The sequence below is a fragment of the Sapajus apella genome, unplaced genomic scaffold (assembly GCF_009761245.1).
Source record: "Sapajus apella isolate SASKATOON/1434 unplaced genomic scaffold, GSC_monkey_1.0 scaffold96, whole genome shotgun sequence".
Taxonomy (NCBI): domain Eukaryota; kingdom Metazoa; phylum Chordata; class Mammalia; order Primates; family Cebidae; genus Sapajus; species Sapajus apella.
The window spans coordinates 5792398-5818533 of record NW_022437036.1 but is presented as its reverse complement, the minus strand read 5'-3'; the positions used below and the strand labels follow the sequence as shown (position 1 = coordinate 5818533).

The window sequence follows — 26136 nt, the reverse complement described above, 5'->3', positions numbered from 1 at the left end:
CATCTGTCACTGGCAAGAACTTTTGCATCTCCCCTGCACCTCGTAGTCTATTACCCAGCGTGGCTGTGAATGAACATTGCAGTGCACTGACATCAAATGCATCCCTGAGCGCCTCCAACCTTTTCCCCTGGCTAGGACATGTGCTTATTATGTATTTCTGAATGCCCCTGAGGTCTTCCTGCTTTTGTAATTTCCTAAAAACCAAAACAAACAAACAAAAACCCAGTCTGTGTGTGTTGGGAAGACAGCCTGCTGGTGCCGCCCCGGTGCCGGTGCCGCTTCCAGGGAGCGAGGCTGCTGCTGTGCCCCGGGGGGGAGAACCTCGGCCCAGCAGCACACACCAGTCTGCTAAGGGCAGCTCTCGGTCGTGTGGATGAGAGTAATTAGTTTCTCTAGGTCATTTTTAAACTCCTATTTTTACATTCATCATTCCTTTGCAGGGGGATGGGGGGGAGCCAGAAGGGAAGGAGCAGCAACTTGCAGAAAAAGTGCTTCGTGAAGAACAGAGTTGGACTTCAGCCCAGGCTCTACCCCTGGGTGACTTCTGAGCAAGTCAGGTCACTACCCAGGGGTCTTGGTTTCTTCTTTTGTAAAGAGTATGCCAGGCTATGTGTCTACCATCTTCCACAAGGACAGGAAAATTAGGAGAAAAAAATTAAAAATACTTACCCATCACTGAAAGAACACCCACTTTCAGATTCTGGGTGGTACATTTCAGCTAAAGAAAAAGCTAAACAACCACATTGTTTTTTTCACTGACACAATACACATCCAGGGCTTCCCACATCTGCTTGGGAAAGGGGAGGCTTGTTTTTTGCTTTTAACCCTTCTTCCTACCTTTAGAAAATCATACAGGTGTTTAAGAACTCCTATGCGCACTTCATCCAGATCCTTTAAAAATCCATTGAAGATGGGCACCAGGTCAGCTGCTGTTAACTGATCCCCAAGAATCACAGCCAGCTCGTGAATGGAGAAGGCTAGGGTTCGCCGCACCTTCCACTAGGGGTGCACAGCAGACACACGAATCACGACAAGCCAGTGCAATTCAACCTCTTCCACATCTTATGTGGCATTTTTGGAGCAAAATGAATACTACCAGGTGTTAGCCACTTAAAGCTTTATTTCATCACAGACCAGTAAATATGCCAATTTAGTATCCACATAAAATTCATGTCAATGAGCCTGGCTGCAGCTTCCCTCTTCTCCCTAATGAGGTGACCCACCTCCTTCTGTACGTGCCTCTGAAAAGGCTTTACCTGTACATCAGAAGCCAGTGTTTCATATGTATCTTTCAGGCAATGCCAATTCTGCCTGCCCAGGGTCAGCGCCACCCCTGGGAGGCTGTAGGCACAGTGTGTGGCGATGTCAGTATCGACAGTCTGGGCTCGAGCTGGGTCAGTCATGGACACATACTGATCTAGCAGCGGCTGAGGTATTATATCCTGCGAAATGACAGAGAAAGGAGGCCATCATGCGTGCAGAAAAATACTCATGAAAAACAAGGAGTTTGGAATTGAGAGGTGGAAACAATAAAGCAGAAATGTGAGAGGAACAGGAGGCCTTCCTAAAGCCAAAGGGCTTCGGATTGCCAGCATTTTCTCCAGGCAGTGGGTTTTCAATTTTGATTGAAGTGAAAGCAACACCCAGAACTCATCTTTTTCAGATTGGCACAATATTTGATATCATGGAGAACAGTCTAGACAGCAACGTCTGCTTAGGCTGGTACAGCCAGCTTTTGAGAATGGAGCCTTGCTTCTCTTTTCTTACAACTGCCCTGAGAACCTAGCACCTGAGACCTTATACTCTGATAATCATGCCCATGTTTTACCAACTGATGGAATACGGCCACCATGTGACATCCCCCCATTTATGTTTATCTCAGTGACAGCAATGGGTCCCAGTGATTTCAAACATTCAAGGAAACTTACAGTGGCACAAGAAGCCAACCCACAAGACAGAACTCAATCAAACAGTCCAAGAAAAGAAGCTGCCAAAAACTTTTCAAACAAAAAGAACAACAGCTTCAATAAACAGATACTGATTATCATTGTTAGATGTCCTATTTTTTCTCCTATTAGTTTATTTTATTAAAAACACTATTATAGGTTGTTCAGAAGACTTAAACAGTACAATTAATTTTTTTAAGTTAGAAAGAAAATATAAGCAAAATGAAATATGAGCTAAAATATGTAATCAACATTGATGGAAGAAAAAATATTTGGTTCCAACAGCCATTCTTAAAGTTAAGTTTCAGAAAATATACAGTTTCAGTTGCTTTTTTTTTTTCCCCCCCCCAGGAAAAAAACCGGTATTTTTGATTTATTCTCTTCAAGTGGGGTGGGATCCTGCCTCTGGTCCATATCCAGATGGTCACTGGTTCCATTTCTGTGTTCACCTGCATCCTGCAGAGGTGATTGGACATGTTAACCAATTTGCTCCAAAGGAATCAGCTGTCCTGTCACTTCCCCTTCAGAGTCCTTTTTCAATGCCAGAAATTACTTCTGTAAGCCAAGGCAAGAGCTTTCCTTGAAGTCAATGGTATCTTTTCAGATGTTAAAAACTACATTTGCACAGTTACATAAGATATTATATAAATCAGTTCTTGCAAGTATTAAGGAAAATTGATTTAATACATTTTAATTTCAAGACTGCTGCAGGTCCTTACAGAAAGACAAAGGCCAAAGTGAAAGCAGTGAGGAGCAACCCTGTGAGTTTGCATCCACTATTCCTTATGCCTAGCGACTCCCTGGTATGGCCAACCAACACCTTTAAGTAATATTCACATGTTTAAGGAAGGAAGGGTGAGGTCTGCAAGAAATGGTAGAGCCAGCACCTCCGGCATTTTTGGGAATCAGGGATTGCAGCAATGGTCGGCCTCTGAGAGAGGATGGGGGCTGGGGAACCCAATGAAAGTGACAGAACAGATGTGGCTGATACAGGAGTATTTACTCAGAAAATGGTCCTAGATTTTTCACATGTACAAACACTCCTAATGTTTGCTAATGAACCTTTACATTAGGTTAACAATTAAAATGAACAAGAACATTCAATGGTGACATACTGGTCTCTGATCATTGATTAACACTAACTGGGATGGACCTGACCTTCTCCTTCAACCATACATGGATTTCCTTGAAATGTCATACTGTCTACCAGCTTAATGGATTCTGACAAATCAGCTCAATATATGATCCTGAAAAGTCGATTAATACACCAATAAATGCGTCGTTTGCTCTGAGGCACACCACCAGAACCTTCAATTCCCAAGGTTTTCACCAATAGGTACTGTTTATTTTAACAGAGGACATGATAAAACAAATATTTTGGTGTCATAACCTAAGACCTCAATTTCTCCAAGTTAATAAATTCACATATAGTAACAAGATGTGTCATTGGAATCACTATTATCCCTTTAGAAATTAATTTTATTCCAAAGTCTTCAGTGCAATCATGCGTGCAGCACTTACTCCAGGAGCCAAATCAAGGCTTAAGCAAAGCACCACAAGTCATGGCACCCCTAAAACGTATTGTGAGTTCATTTCCCCAAAAAAGCCCCAGAGGGACACCAAGGGTGTGGAGTCCACCAGCCCAGAAGCCTCCCAACCACAGCGTTTCTCCCTGTTGTCTTGTGCAAGTGAGTATCTTCCTCATGGTTCTTGGAGTTTTTTGTTTCTTTGCCTTCTTTTGCAACAGGAAGCATCCTAACTAATCCCACTAAGACCCTGGAGTCAAGCTGCAAATTCAAGGGCTCTGCCCTCCCACACCATAAAACAAAGGCCCCATGACACAAACCCTTTCAAAGCCTCAACTCAAAAGACTCAACCAGACCCAACAGGGAGGAATCTGTTCTCTCTCTTTTTTTTTTTTTTTACCTCTGTCTATGATAAAGAAGTCAGTATCACATCCCCACCAAGGTAAATGTGGTCACGCCCTTCTACTTAACACTTGCATTTTTGCACTCTAGGTAACGAGGTTGACAACAATGAGTTTTCTTACTAATGTTTTAGCAACAAACCAGCAGGAGAGGATATCATCTCATTTCTTACTAATCACAGATAATCTTAACCAACTCTTACACATTTTATGTTTGAGTTTTAAAACGCTTTATTTTGCTTTATTAGAGCAGGCCTAAGGGGTGAAGGAGGTAATAAGTTAAATCACTGAAATCAAATTATAAACTGTATGAATAGAGAAACAATTGGTGTTGGGGCCCTGGAGACCATGAATTTGAAGAGATTATTCATCATAGCACATGATAAGGGCAGGGTGCTATCCCAATGACTTTATGGCGACAGCCCCCTCCCTCATTTTAATCCTCTATTCTGAATCCTAACTGTGGAAGACCCCAACTTAAACTGGTCCAAGTGGAAGCTTAGTAGAAACTAGAATGGCTCAGGAGCCTCCAGCTACAAGAGGGCTCCCCCAAACTTCTGGAGAAACCTGAAATAAATAAACCGTGGGCCCCTCCTCACTCCAGCTTTGGGGCCCTGGTCTCACAAGGAGCTGGTTCCACCCACAGGAGTAAGGGGGGTCACTGGTGTTTTTTCAAAATCTCTCCTCTGAGAAACAGTGTGACAGGACCAGCACTGGAGCACCCACGTATGCCAGAGCTCCTAGCAAACGGGGCTGGTGTGACGGCCACTCTCGGAGGCCTCATCCCCTTGAAATTCCAGGAACTGCCTGAATTCACCCTCCACTATTATTAAAACATGTCATTGTATGTTAGCAGTGACACAGAGCATTTACGTGGTTAATCTCCCCAAAGAACAAGTTCTTGTCATCTCTGGAGAAGAGGGAAGGTACTTTCTGGTGCCCACCCCATTTTCGTGGGAGCACATCAGCACTATCAATCACCTGATTGATTGGTTGTCTAGTTATCCAAAACATGACCTTAAGAATAAAGTGAAATTTGCCATTTATCATCTCTGCTGGGATATATTAATAAAAGAAAATGCAGCTTTGTGATTTCTGTCACATCGTTGGTGGCTGAGGGATAGGGCAAACACTTACTGTGCTTTGTAATATCCTGGCCACGGAGAGCTCATTGTGAGATGATGAAGCCGACAGAGTGATCTGATTGTCAGAGGCAGAGCTGGAATCTGAAATGGACACTTCATTTAGACCTGCTGTCGGCTTGCTCTCGGGTTCATTCACGGAATCAAGCTGTGCAGCTCTCAGTGCAGCGGATAATACCTGAACCTGAGCTGTAGGAAGAGAAATTTCAAGAATTTTAACAACTTTATTTGGTTTGTGGGAATTTACTTCAGAGAAGTCTTGAAAACAACATAATCTGCACTAAGCTACACGGTATGGGTACGCTACGCTGACACAGATCTGTTCTGGAGCGACGGCGCTCTGGAGCCTCAAGACAAGCTCTCAGCAAGGTGGTGATATTTCCGGCCGTTAATAATAACTATCTCAACTAAATGCCAGCCATGTACAGAACATCAAACCTGAACTTGAAAAGTCTCACTTAGGAAAACTCCAAGTTTGACTCCACCATGTTTCACAGAAAGAAAGCATGATGTCACTGAACAAGGATGACTGGGAGGTCCACCCACTCAGTGAAGGGTATCCTGCTCCCCGATTTATAAAGCAAGACGGCTACTTTCTCACATACACACACACACACATGCATGAAGACATCCATTTACACACAGATGAGTAATGTTCTCACTCAGCCCCAAAGGCTGCCCATTCTTTCTGTCCAGAGTATGACTGTTTGAGATTCTCTGAACAATAAAGATAACATATTTCACATACCTTTCTGTAAAAATAAACTGGATGTTTTAATGTCCCCAACCTCCCAAAAGACACACACACACACACACACACACACACACACACACACACACACATTACTTCCTGCATCCAGCTTCTAATAGTTCAATTTGGTGGACTCCAAGATTCATCAAAACAGTGAGAGCTTGTAGCTGGCTCTGCGCTGTGCCCAGGACAGGTCCCACCTCGCCAGTGCCACACACCAGGCCCTTCCCAATGGCCTGAGTGACATCTCCTGCCTGCCATAGCCACTTCACAAATAAAATGCATCACTTATTTCTGAATCTTCTGGGATCATGGATCCCTCTGAGCTCTGAAGAAAGCTACAGGCCTTTTCTTACAAAGAAATTAAGTATGCACATACATTCAAGATTTTACAAATACTGAGTTCAGGGAACTGAACGAACCGTCTGAAACTCATCCCCTGACTTCTCTGAATGGTGGGCTCTCAGCCAATCTCTAAAGCCCAGGCCAAATGTCACCAGCTACGTGGGGGTCTCTCCCAGACATTTCCTCTGCACGTCGCATCCCCTCCATCCCCAGCCCTCGCCATGCCCTACCAGGTGGCCGCCTACACAATCCCCTTAACCAGCTCACAAAGGCCTCAGGGGCCAGTCATCACTGCCCAGCCCCCAACCCAGGTCTTAGCACTGGGGATTAAGGCAGCTTCAGCACTGTTTTCCAAAAACAGACCTTTGTTTATGGCTATTAGAAGTGGTATGTTACGTGTGCCCATTCCTTCAGTAAACATTGATTTAATTTCCTTCATAAATTTAAGGACAAAGAATAATCACAGGGCTAACGGAATTTTCACATTTCCCTTCCCGAAAGCTTCACAAATCTTTGCCCAGCAACAGCAGCAAGTGTTGTTTTTTTTCCAATTTCTCCAACTCAAGGAAGAATACAAATATAGCACTGTTCAGAGAAAGAAGACTCCCGATAATGGATATGGATTGCAAGGTCTGGCTCCCTGATCAGATGCTCAGTGGAAGCACTAGTCATCAAATGAAAAATACCCCAAAGAAGTAGTTGTACTTTTCTTTCCTGTACAAAGACACGAACCCTAAAGTTTAGCTAAGGACTGCGTTAATAGGCTCCAAAAGGAGCGCCATCCTTGGTTGTTCATAACTAGAAAGGGCATCCTATGTGGGAGATGATGTAACAGTGTGTCCAAGGAGCTAATAAAATTTCTCCTGCTACAGAGATGCCCACGAACTATCCACTTTTCTATTAGAACTGACTGCAGACTGTGTGCACATCCACCTGCAAAATTAGGAAGCAAAATCCTTGCATAGGTACCTGCACAGAGGTACTGCTGACATTTCGAGCTGTGCTGAGACTAAGCAAGTCTCTCCCCTCAATGCACGCACAGTATAAATGAACATAGGTGCACATGCCCATGCGTCAGCACACAGGGCAGGAGAAGAAGGAAGTGGCAAAATGCAACACACAGCACAGAAACATCCCATCTTCTCTTCAGCAACAATCAACAACATTTACCTTGAACATCTGGATCATTCAGCATATGCTCCTGCAAACTCTCAAGGACTTTCTGGATCTCACTCCGGGCTACACAGCTGTTGTGCACAGTCTTGGGTCTGCTGCAGTCATCCTCTTGAGGCTCAGCCTCACTCAGAAACAGCTCTAAGTCCTTGCTTATGTCAGGGAGAGGAGTTCGCCAATAAAGAAAATCATTGAACAAATCCTCAGCATTCCCTGGGCAGGCCCAGGAATCTGATCCAGGGTGGCTGCTGATGGGGAGGTCATTAATATCAGAAAGCTTTGAAAAGGCGCTGGCCTCTGGGGAAAGCCTGGTCAACTCAGCCCCAGCCAACACTGAGCTTTCCACGGGGTTTTCCGTTAGGCCATCAGAGCTACTGATAGGAGAGAAGTTACTGGTTTTCGCTGAGGTACCTTCCTCAGGTAGCTCTGGCTCCATCTGCACAGGCTTTGTTGAACTAGTTAAACCGAGAGAAGCAAGCTTTTAGCACTGTGTAATACACTGAAAGTCACAGGGAAACACATGAGATCCGCGTCCTCACCTAGCCCTCCACCTCCTGGCTGACCACTTGCCCCTCTTCGTGTCTCCTGATGTCAGCAGACTAAAATCTCACGAGGACAGGAGGTTTAGTCAACCCCCACTGCCCTGCTGGGAGTATGAAGGGCACTGCAAACACCACCTGAAAGTTCAGCCAGTGCCTCCACTTTCATCCCAGGGCTGAAGCAGCCCCAACTTCTGCTGAAGCACCTTTGGCAGATTTCATCCATTTCCTGCTGGTGAGTACCTCCACCAGGGGGCAGGCATTAGAAAATTAAAGGCGCTGAAATGGATAAGAGCTGGCTATTTGTTAACCACTTTGAGGTCTTGAGGAAGACACTGCCCATGGCCTGCCATACAGCAGGAGCTCAATGAACTCCGATGGAAGAGGGATGGGGGGAGAATGGGCCAGCCTTGGAAGGATCTGTATTCTGTGAGGCATCAGTTACCCACTCTTATACTCCTGCATACTAGCAACAATGGAGAGGTGTTTACAAATGACCTCAAATAGGATGGTTAGTGTATACCCATCAGCCTCAAAGGAAAGACAAGAAAAGCCCAGGTCAACAGCGATACTAGACAAACACTGGAGGGTCTACCAATATTGGTCAGGAGTGTCACCTTTATGTACATACAACCCATCTATCCAAAAAAGTACATTTGGGAGGCTTCACATTTTTCCCTATGTAAATTGCCCAGAGAACTTCATTAATTAAAAAGTAAAAGAAAATTTTCTTTATAGGTTATTTAATCACTAATCTCAATGAATATTTTATCTAAATTTAGGAGACACAGAAGCTTCATTATTTATAACCCAGTAGTCATGTTTCAAAATCATTATTGCAATTACTTTTTGCTTCTTTACATAATTAAAGCCCTAATATTCCATCTTGCCCAGAAGGTCACTTTTACTAAAACTCAAGACAAGATAGATAATTGCTGAAATTTTAGGTGGGTGCTTAAGGTACACTGAGGGCCCCAGTGGTCACCTAGCCACAGCATACCTGGCAGAGGAAGTGTTACCACCACTTCTGGGAGTGGGTGAGCCAGAGGCAAAACCAGAGTCCACATCCTGGGTGAGTGGCCAGATGCTCAGGGTGCCATCCTCTCCAAGATAAAGGCCAGCCCTGGAGGGGTTTGCAAAGGTGGAAATGAAGGGGCCGAGGGACTGGAAGGCAGCCTGGCGCACCTGGAACCAGAGAGAACAGCGCGGTGAACGAACACAGCATCAGCCAGCAGTGGTGGCCAGGCCTGATCCCAGGCTGAAACAGATGGCTGGACACCACACAAGCTACTCTCTACCACAGTACATCTATGGAGATTTACTGCTGTCTAAATCACTCCCTAAATTCCAAATAAACCATTATTCAACAGAAAGTAAGGAAAAATTTAGCCCCATTATACTGCTTTCATTCTTCCAGAATATTAATTTTATATGAATAATACATAAAGTATTTGAACAGACCTTATTAATCATTACAGACATGTTTATGATAGCAACAGAAAACGTAACAGTTCAGTTACATAGTTTTCTCTTTCTCAATTAAGATTTTCGTGACATTCATTCACTACATTATGGTGTACATCATCATCTTAATTCACCCCAAAGCTTTTGAGATTTTAGTTTCCCTTCACCTCACAAGGTCTAAATCTGATTATACCAATCAGTTAACTGAAGGGACAAAATACAAAGTTACGAGTGCAGAAGTGAATCCCAGCCCGGAAGCCAGACGGAGGTGGACAGTTGGTCAACAGATGCCAGTGTCTGGACAGTGCTGCAGGCACTCACCCATCGGCAAGGGTCGCTGACAAGTCTGATGAAGAGCGGGGAGAGCTGGGTTCTGCGGACCTCAGGGGAGGAGCTGTGCGACACAGCCGTGAAGCATTCCGCGCAGGCTTTCCGCATGCCCCACACAGCATCTGAGCAGAGCTCAAAGAACTTTGGGATCTGCCAAAACAAGCAAAAGAGTGCTACTCCAATTGGAGGTCCTGAGGAAGGGCAGAACCTGTTTTGTAAATTTTTTTTTTTTATTTTACTTATTTATTTATTTATTTTTGTGAGACAGAATCTTGCTCTGTCGCCCGGGTTGGAGTGCAGTGGTGTGACCTCGGCTCACTGCAACCTCGGCCTCCCAGGTTCAAGCAATTCTCCTGCCTCAGCCTCCCAAGTAGCTGGGATTACAGGCACGTGCCACCACACCCGGCTAATTTTTTTGTACATTTGGTAGAGATGGGATTTCGCCACGTTGGCCAGGCTGGTCTCGAACTCTTGGCCTCAAGTGATCTGCCTGCCTCCGCATCCCAAAGTGCTGGAACCTGTTTTAATGAAGTCATGAAGGCATATCCAGAAATTAATGAGAAAGAAAAGGGAACTATATACTGGTCTAAAAGGATCCTCTGAAACAAACAGAAATGATGAAAAGTGGAAGAAATAAACATTTCCTTTACCTCCTAATTTTAGTAACTGACTTGGGGTTACCTTTAACAGATAATAGAGAAAACCCCAGAAAAGGAAGAATGATTGGTATTTGTTATGAAAATTGTAAAGAAGATTGTGAAAGACTCTGAAACACTGGATGTTCCAACTAGCTCGCCCATTCAGGTATCACTGTCTTTGACTAGGCTCTTTTACAACCCTGAAGTGATAGAAGTTGATAAAACCTGATAGTAATGCAAATAATTCCTGCCAACAGAAATGCAAATTGTGTCCAGTGAAATGCAATCAATTATCAACCTGGATACTGACCAATTTTGAATTCATTTGTAAGTTCACTTCAGTATTCCTTGGTCTGACTATAAATGTGTAGTCCTTTGAGTTCTCCATGAAACTGGCTGTAATATCTTACTGGTTTTCCTTATTAATAAATGACTTAAATAAAATCTTTGAAACATGATCATGTCATATCTCTATAAAGGTCATGATTACATCCCCTTTAAAATTTATCCTTTAAAAAGACTTTGTCTTTAATATCCTAATGTAAAATAATTAGCCTACAGTGCTTCGCAAATGGAAGTTTGATATAATCATGGCAATACCTACCTACAAATGATTAGCATATTACTCACTGCCATTCTTCATTCAGATATATTAAGTAGAAGTTAACATTCACTGTATATTCAAAGCAACAGCCCATTAAAAATTTTCTTGGGTTAGAACTGCGTTGGCATGGCTTATGCTTAGAATAAAATAAAATGAGCTTCTGAAGTTAAATTTAAAAATCAATTTAAAGATTAAACTTTTTGAGGTCAAAATCTCACCCATACGATAAGTATATTCTGTCAAATAAAAGAGGCAAATGCTTACTGAGCACGGTTCCCTAGGTGCCAGGTACTGACAGAGTAGGCATGGAGGAAACAAGGATGAACACAATGAGGTCCCTGTCCTTAAGAAGCTCCTCATCACAAAAGTATTATCAGCTCCTCTGAACAAATGCTACTAGGATACTGAGAAGGGAAAAGCTGACTCTCTGGCACTGCAGGGAGGTGAGCCTAGACAAGGAAAGAACTTCACAGAGGCAATTCAAGCTGGGTCGGAAGTGTGAGGAAGGTGCCATCAGGTAGGGAAGATGTTCTTAGTGAGCAGAGGCCCAGACGTATGAAAGAGCAGGAAGCCTCAAGGATGCTGAAGACACCTGGCTGCCTGGGAAGTGGATCTCTCCCCTGCTGTGCATCAGAATCGTATTGAACTTTATCAAAAAGGCAGAGGCCTGGGCCTTCCCCGGGCTTCAGATATATGGCCAGAGGTGAGACCCCACCCCCAAGGCCAGGGGAGTGTTCACAATTGAGAAAGAGGACTGGAGGCAAGGCAGAAAAGGCACCTACAGAGTTACCTGGAAGGCCCAGAAGGCTCTAGATTTTAACCTGTAAACCAAGTAAAAAATCCCAACAGTTTTGAGGCCCAGTTGTGAAGTGGCAAAGTAGTCTTCCAGAAAGAGCAGCAGAGAGAGAACAGAGAGAGCAGCCTGCACAGTGAGAAGAAACCAGGGAAAAATGACCTCTAAGGAGGTGACAGGAAAGAAGCCCACAGGCAAGAAGACGGGGGTTGCTTCCAGACCATGCCACAGACCAGCTACCTAATGCTTAGGAAAATGTTGGCTTTAGAAGTCAAGAAATCTGAAATTAACAAATGCAAAATTAAGCTGCCGTTCCATAGTAACAGACTCATAAGTATAAAACTTAAGCAATTTTGAAAGTGCATTAAGAAGCAAATCAATAATTACATTTGGCCAAAATGTCACGTACCAAAAATTTCTCAGTGGCTTCTTGTCCAACAGCACGACAAATATCACCAAAATTTGCAGCGCAAACCTTAAAAGGGCAAAAGGCATATCCATTATTCTCATCTTTCTTTTTGTCTTAACAAATTGTAAAAACCTAACAAGCAGGAAACTTGAGAGCAATTATCCCTCCAGTCAGGCAGCTAACAAGCCCTTACCAAGCCCATCGCCCACACAGCACCATGCTAAGTGCCTCCACAGCATCAAAAACAGATTTACAATAAGGTGCCAAATTCTAGGATTTTCTGGCTCCTAATTTATCTTGATACAGAATGCATTTGGTTAGCAATAAGGCAAAAGAGGCCTTTTACATTCTCTGCATGGTAAAGGAGACCTGTTGTCTTGCCTGTGTATCAGCAACAGAGACCGGAGGGGTGATGGCCAGTTACACGAAAGGTGGAGGAGGAGGCTGTTTAGGGAGGGGTGGTAACAGACTTCAAAAGGAAGAATTTGGGCCGGGCGCGGTGGCTCACGCCTGTAATCCCAGCACTTTGGGAGGCAGAGGCGGGTGGATCACGAGGTCAAGAGCTCGAGACCATCCTGGTCAACATGGTGAAACCCCGTCTCTACTAAAAATACAAAAATTAGCTGGGCATGGTGGCGCGTGCCTGTAATCCCAGCTACTCAGGAGGCTGAGGCAGGGGAATTGCCTGAACCCAGGAGGCGGAGGTTGCGGTGAGCCGAGATCGCGCCATTGCACTCCAGCCTGGGTAACAAGAGCGAAACTCCGTCTCAAAAAAAAAAAAAAAAGGAAGAATTTGACAACCAAGTGAAAAGTGACTAAAAGGGAATTTGGGGTTGGAAGGTACAGTAAAGATAAGAGGGTTCTGGATCAAATCACGACAGATAATCAAAGACCCTGCAGGCCTGGGCATCTAACCTTATCCAGCAAGATCCCCTAACTCTCACCCTGTGCCTGGGAGCAGCAGGTTTACTCACACAGACGCCTATCACCTGATCTCCATGCACCTCATAATTGCAGTAAAACCCGACGACACTGCTCAGCTATTTTCCTTACACAGTTCACATTGACCACACTTCTCCCTCAGACTCTGTCTACTGAAGAAGTCCAAAAACTTCAGAGAAATCAAGTTTGAATTTTTTAACTTTAGGAGTTTTGGAATTCTTACATTCCTACCTTCCGAACTTGAAAGAGCTTCCCGTCACCACACAGTTCACAGAATCGAGGAAGTAGCAGGCGTTCAACTGTACTCTTACTCAGCATGGAAGCCATTTTGCAGATTATCTATAAATAACAAAAGAAAAGTTCAAATCATTTAAAATACCAAAACATGTAAGTCACACATAGCACTAAGGATAGATTCCAAAAGCCAGTATTCAAAATATTCCCAAAATACCTAAGAAGGAAAAATAAAAAACACACCTACTTTTGAGTTTCGTCAGGTTATAAGATCAACAGCAGGCCCAACATTGCTACAGCTTGACTTGGATAAGGATTTGTCTGAAGCTCAAGAGTGACCATCTGCCAGGTCCCCACCTTGTGCCCAATACACAAACATGCCAACTTTATGTGCACTGACTCGTTTTATCTTCCCAAGAATCCTATGACGTGGGTACTATTTATCCTCATGTTCCCAGAGGAGGAAATGCTGCAAGAGGTTAAACAACATGACTAAACACAAACAGTGGGGAGGTGCGCCATCCAGTGCCAGCAGGACATGGTAAGCACTGGAAAATGATCAAATTCTGGAGAAACTAAAGAACAGACCCTTACAAGAAAAAGAAATTGATTAAATTTTGCATTTGTGCTGCTTTTTGTCTGAGAGTACTTCCCATTCTACATGGCTATGAAGGGTAGCTGGACGTCAAGCAAAAGCTACAAGTAGAAGTCCTAACCACAGCAATCAGGCAAGAGAAAGAAAAGACGGCATCCCAACCAGAAAAAAGGAAGTCAAACTATCTCAGTTTGCTGACAATATGATCTCATACCTAGAAAACCCTAATGACTCCTCCAAAAGACTCCTAGGTTTGATAAGTGAGTTCAGTGAAGTCTTGGGTCACAAAACCAATGTACACAAATCAGTAGCACTGCTTTATACCAACAATGAGCAAGGCAAGAATCAAATCAAAAACTCAATAGCTACAAAAAATAAAAATAAAATACTTAAGGAGGTAAAAGATCTCTACAAAGAGAATTACAAAACACTGCTCAAAGAAATCACAGATGACACAAACAAATGTAAATACATCCCATGTTCATGGATTAGAGAATCAGTATCATAAAAAGGACCACATTGCCCAAAGTAATCTACAGCTTTAACACAATTCTTATTGAAATACCAATTCATTCTTCATAGAATTAGAAAAAAAAATCCTAAAATTCATATGGAACCAAAAGAGTCAGAATAGCCAAAGCAATACTAAGCTAAGAGAACAAATCTGGAGGCATCACAGTACCCAACTTCAAATTACAGTACAAGGCTATAGTAACTAAAACAGCATGGTAATAGTATCAAAGCAGAACAATGCAATGGGATGGAGAATCTAGAAATAAAGCCAAATACTTAAAAACAACTGATCTTTGACAATGCCTACAAAAACATATACTGGGGAAAGGATACCCTATTCAATAAATGGTGCTAGGAAAACTGGCTAGCTACATGGAGAAGAATGAACTGGATCCTTATCTCTCACTTTATACAAAAATCAACTCAAGATTTTTAATCTAAGACCTGAAACCATAAACAATTTTAGAACAAAATCTAAGAAAAACTCTTCTGGATACTAGTGTAGACAAAGAATTTATGACTAAGACCCCAAAAGCAAATGCAACAAAAACAAATATAAATAAATGGGACCTACTGAAACTAAAAAGCTTCCGCACAGCAAAAGAAATAATCATCAGAGTAAACAGACAACCCACAGAATGGGAGAAAATATTTGCAAAGTATGCATCCAACAAAGAACTGATATCCAGAATCTACAAGGAACTCAAACAAATCAGAAGGGAAAAAAAAAACAAATAATTACACTAAAAAGTGGGTCAATGACATGAATAGACATTTCTCAAAAGAAGATATACAAATGGCCAAGAAGCATATAAAAAAAAAATTCAACATCACTAATTATCAAACAAATGCAAGCTAAAACCACAATGATATATCATGTTACCCTAGCCAGAATGGTCATTATTAAAAAGTCAAAAAACAATAGATGTTGGCATGAATGTGGTGAAAAGGGAATGCTTATATACTACTGGTGGGAATGTAAATTAGTACAATTTCTATGAGAAACATTATGGAGATTTCTCAAATAACTAAAAGTAGGTCTACCATTTGATCCAGCAATCCCACTACTGGGTATCTACCCAAAGGAAAAGAAATCATTATATCAAAAAGACACCTGTATGGATGGATATGTTTATTATAACACAATTCACAATTGCAAAGATATGGAATCAACCTAAGTGCCCATCAACTGATGAAAAGACAAAGAAAATGTGGTAGTCTGGGCAACACAGTGAGATGTGTCTCTACAAAAAGTAAACAAAACTAGCTGGGTGTAGTGGTACATGCCTGAAGTCCCAGCTAGCTACCTGGGAGGCTGAGGTGGAAGGATCACTTGATCCCAGGAGGTCGAGGCCGCAGTGAACCAAAACTGCACCACTACACTCCAGCCTGGGCAACAGAGCAAGATGCTATCTCAAAATAAAGAAAAAATATATATACATATATTTTTATATGGTATATATATTCCATGGAATACTACTCAGCCATAAAAAGGAACAAAATAATGTCTTTTGCAGTAACTTGGATGATACTGCAGGCCATTATTCTCAGAAAAGTAACTCAGGAATTGAAAATCAAATGCCCCATAGTCTCACTTATAAGTGGAAGGTAAGCTATGGGTATGCAAAGGCAAACACAGTCATATAATGGACACTGAAGACTCAGAAGGGGAGAGGGTTGGAGTGGGGTGATAGATGAAAAACTACCTATTGGTGTTCAGTGTACACTACTCAGGTGATGTGTACACTAATATCCTAGACTTCACCAATATACAATTCATCCACGTTGCCAAAAACCACTTGCAGCCCTAAAGCTATTGAAATAAATACATCATACATATACAAATTTTTTAAAGCTACAGCTTTACTATGAAGGAAGAAGGAAGCCAAAGAAAGGAAAGCTCCAATACCTGTGATTAAAGCCTACCCTAATCCTTGGCTGATCTCTGAACTGTGAATGTGCAGGGGAGATGATGAGGTTCATAGAGAATCAGTAACCTAAGTAAGTGAATGAACTACACTGTTGCAAGGTGATATATTTTTGGAAAATTCTCAATAGAGGAATTAAAGTGCAAAGCTAAAAAACATTTGTTAGCTCAAAAGAAAACAGAAAAGAATTAACAAGAAAAAAAATGACACAAATGAAAACAAACAGAAATGGCAGAAATAAAACCAAACATCAATAATTACATTAAATATAAATGAGCTAAACACACTAATTAAAGAGCAGAAACTGTTGACTAGATATAAAAGCAGGACCCAACTAGATGCTAACAAAAGTAGAAACACTTTAAAGACATGTAAGTTGAGGGTAAAAAACTATAAATAAATATACTATAATAAGCAGTAAGCATAAAAATGCTAGAGTGGTTATATTACAATCATAGGTGATTGTAAATATGTATTGCTGTCAAAGACATTTCTTAATGATGTAAAAGTTAATATGCCACACAGATATTAACATTAAATGTATAGCTTTAAGTGCTTCAAATGGAAAAGGCAGGCTTAAAAATATTGTTTCCTCTTTAAAAAGCTAAAAATAAGTACAAGCAAACTGAGCTCAAGAAAACAGAAGGGTGGAAATAATAAAAAGTAGAAATTAATGAAAAAGAAATAAACGATAAAACCAACAATGCCAAGAACTGATTTGAAAACATAAATAAAATTGAAAAGCTCCTAGGCAAGACTGATTAAGAGAGGAAAAAAAAAAAAACAAAACCACAAATTACCAAGATCATAACTGAAAGGGGATAACACTACAGATCTTACAGACATTAAAAAGATAATAAATAAATAAATAAATAAATAAAAATAAAAAGATAATAAAAGAATATCGTGAACAACTCTAACCCAATAAATTTGACAACTTACTTTGAAAGTAATAAATTCTCTGAAATGTACAACTTACCCAGTAACACAGATGAAGAAATCTGAATAGCACTATATCTGAATTAAATCTATTATGAAAAACCATCTCACAAAGAGAACTCTAGGACTAGAGGTTTTACTGGTGAATTCTAACAAATGTTTAAGGAAAAAAATAATTCCAATCTTAAATAAAACCTTTCAGAAAATAGAAAAGGAGGAAATACTTCCTAACTCATTTTTTGAAGCCAGAAAAATTCTGATTCTAAAACCTGACAAAGGCATAACAGGAAAAGAAAATTGTCCTCTTGAATATCGATATGAAAACCCTCAACAAAATGGTAGGAAATTATGGAGAAGGGAGCACAGTAGAATGCCAACCAGAATCATCAATAGACAGCAACGCTACTGGGTGAGGGTCTGACAGAGAAGAGCATACTTAGTCTCAAGGTAACTCTCCTCATTACTTCTAGAGGGAAAAAAGAACACATCGGAGAAATTTGGCAGATCCTATGTCTATCTATTAAGTCATCAAAGTTAACATCACCAATATTAGGACAAGATGAAGTCTTGTGCCTCCTGCCATGACACACTGGAATACATCACCGCTGTGATAATTCTGCCAGAAAGACAGAGTCTTAATCCAATCACAGGGAAACACCAGGCAAAGCCAAACAGGAAGACACTATGCAAAAAAATGTGGCCAGTACTCTTGAACATGTAAGTGCTACAAAATTCAAAGACAGACTCAGGAACTGTTCCAGATTAATGGAAACCAAAGGGACATGACAGCTCAGTGCAGCAAGTGACCCTGGACAAATGATAATGTTTACATATGAACTGTGGCTACATCAGCATTGTATCGGTGTTAATTTTCCTATTTTGATCATTGTACTATGGCTATATAAGAGAATTTCCTTGCTTTTAGGATACATACATTCAAGTATTTAGATATATGCCACTGTTTGTCCTTAATACAATAAAAAATTAAATTAAAAACATGAAGTATTTAGATGTAAAGAGGGACAATGCCTCCAACTGAGTCTCAAATGTCTCAGAAAGGAATAAATACAGTAAATATGCATCTGTCTGTGTGTGTGGAGAGAGAGGAAGAGATGGAGGAGGAGAGGGAGAAAAAAGTATGATAAAACAAATGGAGCTAAACATAAATTACTAAAGATGCCAGAGAGAGGTACATGGAAATTCATATTACTACTCTTGCAACTTTCTTGCAAGTTTGAAATTGAAACAAAATGAAAAGTGGCCAAAAACAAAACTAGAAGAACTCTTCCATTCCCCCAACAAAGTAAAAAGAAAGAGAGGAAAGAACAAAAGAAGGGTGGAAGGAAAAGAGAAGGGAGGGAGGAAGAGAAGAGGGTGAGGCAGGGGAGAGAAGGGTAGAAATGGGGAGAAAAGAAAGGAAGGGATGGAAGGAAGGAAGGAATGGAGAAGTGCAGGGACGGGGGTAAGAAGGACTTCCTGTCTCTGAAGCCTGTTCTTCTCACTATATACACAGCACTGCCAAGTTAAGAGTAGAAAAAAGGTCCTGGGGTAGTAATCCACCCATCACTCTATTTGGAATTTGCACACAAGGTGAGGGGAAAGAAAAGCAAAGGGGGCAGGGCGAAGGGGAAACTAGCCCATAACACAAATAAGGAAAAAGTTTGTGTCCTCAGAACATAGAGGACACATGTTTCTGATGTGATGCTTAGCGGAGTTGCACAAAGTGACAGCCACAATAAATGAGGATGTGAGGCTTCTTTATCCAGGGTGACAGGCAACTAAAGCCCTCCTAGTATCTCCATCCACCCCTCTCCATCTGCCACACCCACACGACCTTATTACTATACAGTATAAAATAAAGCCAGAATCATTAAGTGTCAGCACACCAAGTGACAAGAAATGATATTCCCGTGGCCCTGGGAACCACTTGTATGGAATGACGATCTTCACTTAGTTGCTTGGAGCCAACTATTCTTTATAGCACATAACTACAACATTCTTCTTAAATAAATGTACAAATTAAAATGAGCTTAAAAATAGAAATGATGACAAAAAATGAGGAAGCCTTAATGTGAAAACGTGTTGAGAGAGAAAAACAGGCTTCTGACAATGAGTTATAATCTCGGAATGCTAATGGTGTCCCTGCAAGCAAGAGGAATTATAATTGGTCTCCAGTGGCCTGTTTATCCTGTCTAGATATAATTACAAGATACAGCTCTTGCAGTTTTTACCGATTCATTCATCCAACAACTAACATTTATTTAGTACTGACTCTGGGCCTGGCACTGTGCTGGCTGCCAATGGTGCAAAGATACCGCAGCCTGGTGTTTTAGAAGCTCACCATCTTGAGGGAGACATAAACAAACAAAACTTCACAACACAACTGCTAAGTGACAGAAGACAGACAGAGTAAACTCTTCTGACTGTATCAAGGACAGAGTCACTAACATCGCACAAGAGTTTCTAGAAAGACTTCACAAAGGAAAATGCACATACATTTTCCTTCCCAGGATTCCATATACCCATGTCCCAAGACGTAAGCTGTCCTGCATAACTCAATTTAAAATGCCCAGGACACATGCAGTTGGTTATCTTTGATTTTCCCAATCATACATGCACTAGAGTTGTTAGCATCAGAATCAACTAACTGTAAGTTCTAATGAGAGTGAAAAGTCAAATGAACAGATGTATTTTGTCCATGAAGAGGTACAGTCTCTTTGGGAAGGGAGGTACTTCCTTCAAAATAGCACTGCTCTGAGTAGGCGTGTGTTTATGTACAGTACAGATGTAGCAATATTCACACCATCTGGCTGCAAAGAGAGCCCCAAAACACAGAGGACATCCGACCAGCCCAATTTGCTTCTTTCCTCATCTATCACCCTTTTAGCCGACAGCTCCCCAAATCAACTCCTATTAGATACACACTGGCACTTGCAATGTTTGGGGAATCACCTACAGACCAGCTAAATCAAAACCCTGCCTTCCTAGGGGAGCTCTACAAAGTACACAGGTGGCCTTCTCTTCTTTGGATGACACCTACGCTGTAATTTACTCCACCCACATCATCATTTGCTAGCTAAAAAGAAGAGACTGTGTTCCGCAGCTGTCTGGCACTCAAGGGTCAAGTCCCCCCACAAGGCCCCTTGGCCTCCAGGGTCTGGGGAAATAACTGGAGCAAAGCACACATGGGCCCAACAAGACATCCCACATTCACTCCCATGAGATATTTATGGGAAGAGAAGCAGAGGTCCTGCAGGAACACTGGGAAGAAACAGTCAAGCACTCAGCCTGGGCCACGGTGGGTGGGAGGCTCAAGACCACTTCTGTTATTACAGCCATAGTTCAAATAGTATCCATTCAAGTAATGACACCAGCAACTCACTTGGAATGAAAAATACAATTTCTGTGAACTAACTTGGTCTGCAAGTGATTTGTGGAGATAGCTTTTTGAAGGCTTGTTATATTTTCCAAATATTTCTACCAAAAAAATGAAGAAGAAAAAGAAGATTGCTAACAAGAATGGAGTATTTGGAAAGAAAACAAAATAAAAATCATGCAAAAATGCCATTAGCATTATTTTTCATGGTATTATCAGTCTTTAGGGATAAGATATTTGGTTGTCAGTCGTAACCTTGGAAACTCGCCTAACCGACTTCCAAATGAAAAAGAAGATCTAGTTGGCAAAGTTCACTGCTCAACTGCCAAATACCCCAACTAAATGATATTATCCAGGTTCATTTTGCAAAATAAATTTAATTTCTTATAGAGAAACTTGAAATTTATAAAAGAACCCTGGAGAATTTGAATCTTAATAATCAATTATTCTTCAGCCTGATTCATCTCATAAACATATGGAATATGCAAAAAATTAAATTAGTTTCAAAAGCCAGACCTTTAACGCATAGTTGAAGAAAACTTTTACATAAATGAAGAATAATTGCCAAATGTTCTGATGCTGTAATATAATTTTTTAGCTCCATGGCGTATAATGTCTCTGCACTTTAAAAAAGAAAATAATTCCTTTCTCTAACGTCACTGTTTCCCAAACAAGAAAACAACTATCGTCTATGTATTTTATTATACTCATAATGAGTGCTTATGAGTTGTTACATCCTTTATGGACAAAAATTTCCCAAAATGCTGTAATCATCCTGGAGCTATCTACTTCTATAAGGCAAACAGAAAGGGTCATGCCATACAGCATCATTTGCATGGGTCAGTGGAGGAGCAACAGCCAGATAAAACAAGATGGCCCATGGTGACCTCCCCTTGAGCCACAAAGGAAAAGGTGTGAGGACAAATGAAGACATCTGGACCTGAGGCAGGAAAAGCCAGCACTGGCTCATCAACCGTTGGTTTGTGAACAAGGGCTCCAGAAGCGAGTAGAAAGTCCCCAGTGTATAATAATTTAACAATGGGCACAGAATCTTGCAAACCCAAGGATACCACACTATTAACTAGAAGACACTGAGCATTTATGCCATTCCTTTCCCTGCACATCTCTGACTGACAGAAGCACAAATACTTTAACACAGCATCTCCCAAACACCTGTAAAGGTTTGCCCACATCTGCATTCTTCACAGTGACTCTTCTTTTTTTTTTTTCTTTTCAAATGATGGGGTTTCACCATGATGGCCAGGCTGGTCTTGAACTCCTGACCTCAGGTGATCCACCCACCTTGGCCTCCCAAAGTGCTAGGATTACAGGCGTGAGCCACCCTGCCCAGCTAATTTTTGTATTATTAGTAGACACGAGGTTTGACCATGTTGGCCAGGCTGGTCTTGAACTCCTGACCTCAGGTGATCCGCCTGTCTCAGCCTCCCAAAGTACTGGGCTTACAGGCATGAGGCACTGCACTCAGCCTCCACAGTGACTCTTCTTAACCTGCTTACATACCATCTTAGTCTTCTCCTAATCCACAGACATACAAGTCTACTAAATTTTCTTCTTAATTGTCTAAGTACTATCTGAAATTATCTCACATACCATACTAGGGTTCCTACTTTGAGAAAGAAAGCCCATGGTCCAGGTTCAAGGATTTCCCTATAAATCTCAGCATCTTGTCCAACAGAAATCTAAGCCAGCTACTGCTGCTAAGCCCACATCACTCTGATTTCTCAAGCCTTTTCTTCTTTAAACAATTGGTGCTATAAGGATGCTCACTTCCAAAACATGCTCAGAGCTGAACTGTGAGCTTTCTCCAACCTAGGTCGAGTAACTGGCTACCCTGTTCATGAGAACAGTGCTGACCAAAATCAAACACCTGTAACACTTCAAGTCAGGTATAAGTGAACTTATGGGACAGTGCCCACAGGTGCTGGGCAGTCATTCCCTGGACACACTTACGCTCACGGCTTCTGCTTTATATTCATCATCACTGTCCAGGGCAGAGAGCTGCAGCAAAATGGGACATACTGTGTTTTCAATATCATACTGGAAAATAAGGTCTTGTTCCAGAAGAATCAAGAGTACTTCCTGCGTTGATTTTCTAACCTAGAAGAGAAAAAACAGCAGACGATGAAGCACAAGTGAGCAGAAGTGCCCTCAGGATCAAGACCAACCCCACTGAGCAGGCGTGGGGACCAGCCGGCCCCTGCCTACCTCCCCAGCTAAACACATTGAAGGGCACTGGATATTCCTGCCTTCTGTTGCCCCTCCTGCCTGAGGCCTTTGAGTAGGCCACTCCCTCTACCTGACTGGCTACCATTCCTCTGCTCCAGCCCAAAGCCCCTCTGCTCCTGGACCCTGTTTGAGCAGGTCCCCAAACAATACTTGACTAGTGCCCTGGACTTTTTCCTCCACAGCTCTTGCTCCAGATTTCTGCATTTACATACATACAAATATATAGAGGCTTTTTTTTCTGCGTGATTTCATAATTGCCACCTGTCTCTCCTGTTGCAGAGAGTGAACTCAGACGGCAAGTACAACATCTGATTTGTCCTTTGTCCTCCAGTGCACCCTCAGGACCTTATAGCCTGTGGCACAAAATTTTGCATTCTGTAAGGATCTGTTGAATGAATGGATGACTTCTCGCCTTTTCTCCTTTGTAGGCAAAGAGACAGGAAAACACTGCAGCATCTTCTGCGACTTTGTAAACCCTGGCATGCCACACACAAGATTGGAATTATGTCTGGTACAACAGAACACACAGGGAAGGAGCCCAAGCAAGAGCCACGGACAAAGGGGGACGCTCCCACAGAAAACAAATGCTTCCCAGTCCACAGAAGAAGAAGGCTGAGGAGCTCTTGTTCTTTGCAGTCTCATGGGAATGAGCAAGCACTGGAACTCAGAGGGGTCCAAAGAAGCTTAAGAGACGTTTTTGGGGAAATGAAAACACATAAAATTCCAATTTATAGATAAAATAATGAAATATGCAATTCACCACAGCGATTAAAAGGCAGAAAAATAATAATGGGAGCCAGAAGTGTATATATGAGTCACAGATGATCAGTCAACAGCAGGTTATCAAAGATTATAAAAGACTCAAGCCACAGAGGCAATATGACATTAACACTTCTGACCAGGCGACAGATGAAAACAGTATTTCAGAAAGATCACCCTGGCAGTAGCGTTTTGAGTCAACTGGAGACAGAGGGGAGGAGCTCAGGAGCACTGAAGAAATCTGGCTTCGTTATCAAACAGCATGTGCAGCTAATTCAGTTCTACAAGTCTTTACTGAAAAAAAAAACTACCAGGTGCCAGATCCTGTGCTAGGTCACCAAAGCCGATAAAATACAATCCTGGGCTCTCACTCAAGAAGGCAAGAGGCACTTCAGCTTACAACATTTAGAAAAGCCTCCAGTCCCACAGCACACAGCAGACAGCCTCATGAAACCAGACATCCAGCCTCCTGCCTTCTCCAGCCCAGCTACTGCTCAGCACCCACAACCATACCTCTCTGCTTAACTAGCAATTCACCCATACTTCACAGGGGGGTGAAGCAGAGGAAAGGAGATAAGCCAAACTGGTCCTGAAGCACAGCCCTAGAGCACAGAGACAACTCAAGAAAGGGGAGCTGTATCGCTGGCAGCAGTCCTGGCAATAGCATCGATATTGCCCCCAACGCTGTCATTTCATACCTCACATGTTCAGTGACCATGAAAAGTACTTGCTGATAAACAGAGAAGGGCCAGCTGGCCTACTGAGGCAGATGCTGGCTGGGACCTAGCACACCCATCCCATCCCCACATGCACAAGAATCTTCGTCTTTGCTGAATTAAGAATCCTAATTAGGGACCTTTAGGTGTTCTCAGGGGCCCCCACTGTGGATGTCCAAGAATCCACATCTGTAAAAGGAAGACAGAGACTGACAGAAGAGAGGAGGGGGCATTTGGGAAGGGCAAGATGGTCAGAATCATAAGAACAGAAGGGACAGGCAGATGCCAGCAGAGTCAAAGGCAGAAAGGGACAGGTGCCAGGGAAGAAGTCTAGGCTGTGCCTCAGAGAACCAGAATTCAGTGAGAAAGAATTTCTGCACTTTTCTGTTTACAAATGGTGGGAATGAATAGGAGTGATGCCCTCAAGGGGTTAGGTTCTTTTGATGGAAACAAAGGAGACACGGCTGGCTCTAACTGGATGGAGGAGGTGAGGGGAAAGGACTTGTCAGTTCCTGGGTGGCGGCTCTGGGGAGTGTGTGAAGTAGGTGGTGGTTCCCTGCATGGAGAAGGGGATGAAGATTGAAGGTCTCTATTTTGCGATGTAAAAGGCAAGGTCACCTGCTTGGCGCAAGGAAGGGAGAGGGGAGGAGGCCTGATGAAAGTGGCAAAGGTCTAAGAGAACTGCCAAGGATAATGGGAAATGCAGCTGATGAGGGACAAGGGGAAGGACTGCCAAGCAACGCTGCAAGCCCAGCCGCGACTGGGACCCATAAATTTGCAACGGCACCAATCAATGCATGACAGGACTCCCTCTGCCAAGCTCGGCTACCAGCAGTGGAGGAAGCCGAGGGGCTGGGGAGGACAGGCAGAGTCAGTGTGGCAGAAGCAGTATCAAAAGGACAAGTAAATAGAGGGTGATGGCATGGACAGACTTGAAAGGGTGGAACGAGAGAGGGAGCCGCTGAGGAACAACAGGAAGTAAATGCAGGCAGGCAATAGTGGCTGCAGAGCCAGCGGCTGCTGGGGCAGGAAGGCCCAGGGTGGGGGAGCAAAGAAAGGAGGGCAAGCTGTGGTTGGAGTGGAAGTGCGCGCACAGAGGTGCGGCAGATCTGGAAGCACTGGGAGGCGGGCAGCAACTCAGGTGCGGGGGAGGCTGGGTGCAGATGCAGCTTGGGCTGATCATGGGCATGCCTGCTGAGGACATGAATAAGACTCTTCAGCAAACACAGAATGGGTGTCAGGCACCACGCTAGATCCTGGGGTCAAAACCAGCTTCCTGCCTCTGCCGTTCTGGAAGAGAAGATACGGCAGTGCTATTGGACAAAGGTCAAGAAATGTCAAACCTCCTGACCCAGTGTACTCTCATTTTCAAGATGAATCCAAAGGAAGAGTCAATAAAAGAACAAAACCACATCCCTTCCAACGCTCAGTGCATCTACAATACACACACACACACAACCTGAATGAAATATAAGTATTCAACAAAATTAAAAATATGACGATGATGAGGAAATAGTGTTTTACCGCGTCTAATATGCGGCTTTCTGAGAGCAGAAAATCCGTACTGCTCAGCTCCCTATCCCCAGGCATGAAGCATTGTGCTTGGCTCATAATGGGCACTAAGAAACTGTCTGAATAAATGAATGAATGGAGAAATTGTATCACGTTATGATTAGACCTATGTGGAAAAGAACGCTGGCACCTAGAGAGGAAAATGCGAAAGTAATCAAAATACCAACTGTTAGAACGGCAGAAACAGGACTCTTTTCCTTATTTGAAAATTCCACTTAATGCTGTCACACTGCTTACCAGTTAAAAATGGGTAC

The 26136-nt window shown here is 42.5% G+C and overlaps 1 protein-coding gene across 4 annotated transcripts in view; it reads right to left on the bottom strand.

Annotated features, from left to right (window-relative positions):
• LOC116535794 (serine/threonine-protein phosphatase 4 regulatory subunit 1-like) overlaps positions 1 to 26136 on the bottom strand; it is a 77879-nt gene that overhangs the window by 7322 nt on the left and 44421 nt on the right. For 3 of the 4 annotated variants that reach the window (XM_032257197.1, XM_032257196.1, XM_032257198.1), the window contains 10 exons: positions 22560 to 22706; positions 13235 to 13342; positions 12062 to 12127; positions 9609 to 9767; positions 8824 to 9008; positions 7282 to 7748; positions 5011 to 5204; positions 2307 to 2402; positions 1257 to 1442; positions 838 to 999 (listed from right to left, as the gene is read on the bottom strand). In XM_032257197.1, the coding sequence (XP_032113088.1) occupies positions 838 to 999; positions 1257 to 1442; positions 2307 to 2402; positions 5011 to 5204; positions 7282 to 7748; positions 8824 to 9008; positions 9609 to 9767; positions 12062 to 12127; positions 13235 to 13342; positions 22560 to 22706 (1770 nt within the window). The remainder of the gene's footprint in view (positions 1 to 837; positions 1000 to 1256; positions 1443 to 2306; positions 2403 to 5010; positions 5205 to 7281; positions 7749 to 8823; positions 9009 to 9608; positions 9768 to 12061; positions 12128 to 13234; positions 13343 to 22559; positions 22707 to 26136) is intronic. The other variant, XM_032257195.1, reaches the window with a different exon arrangement.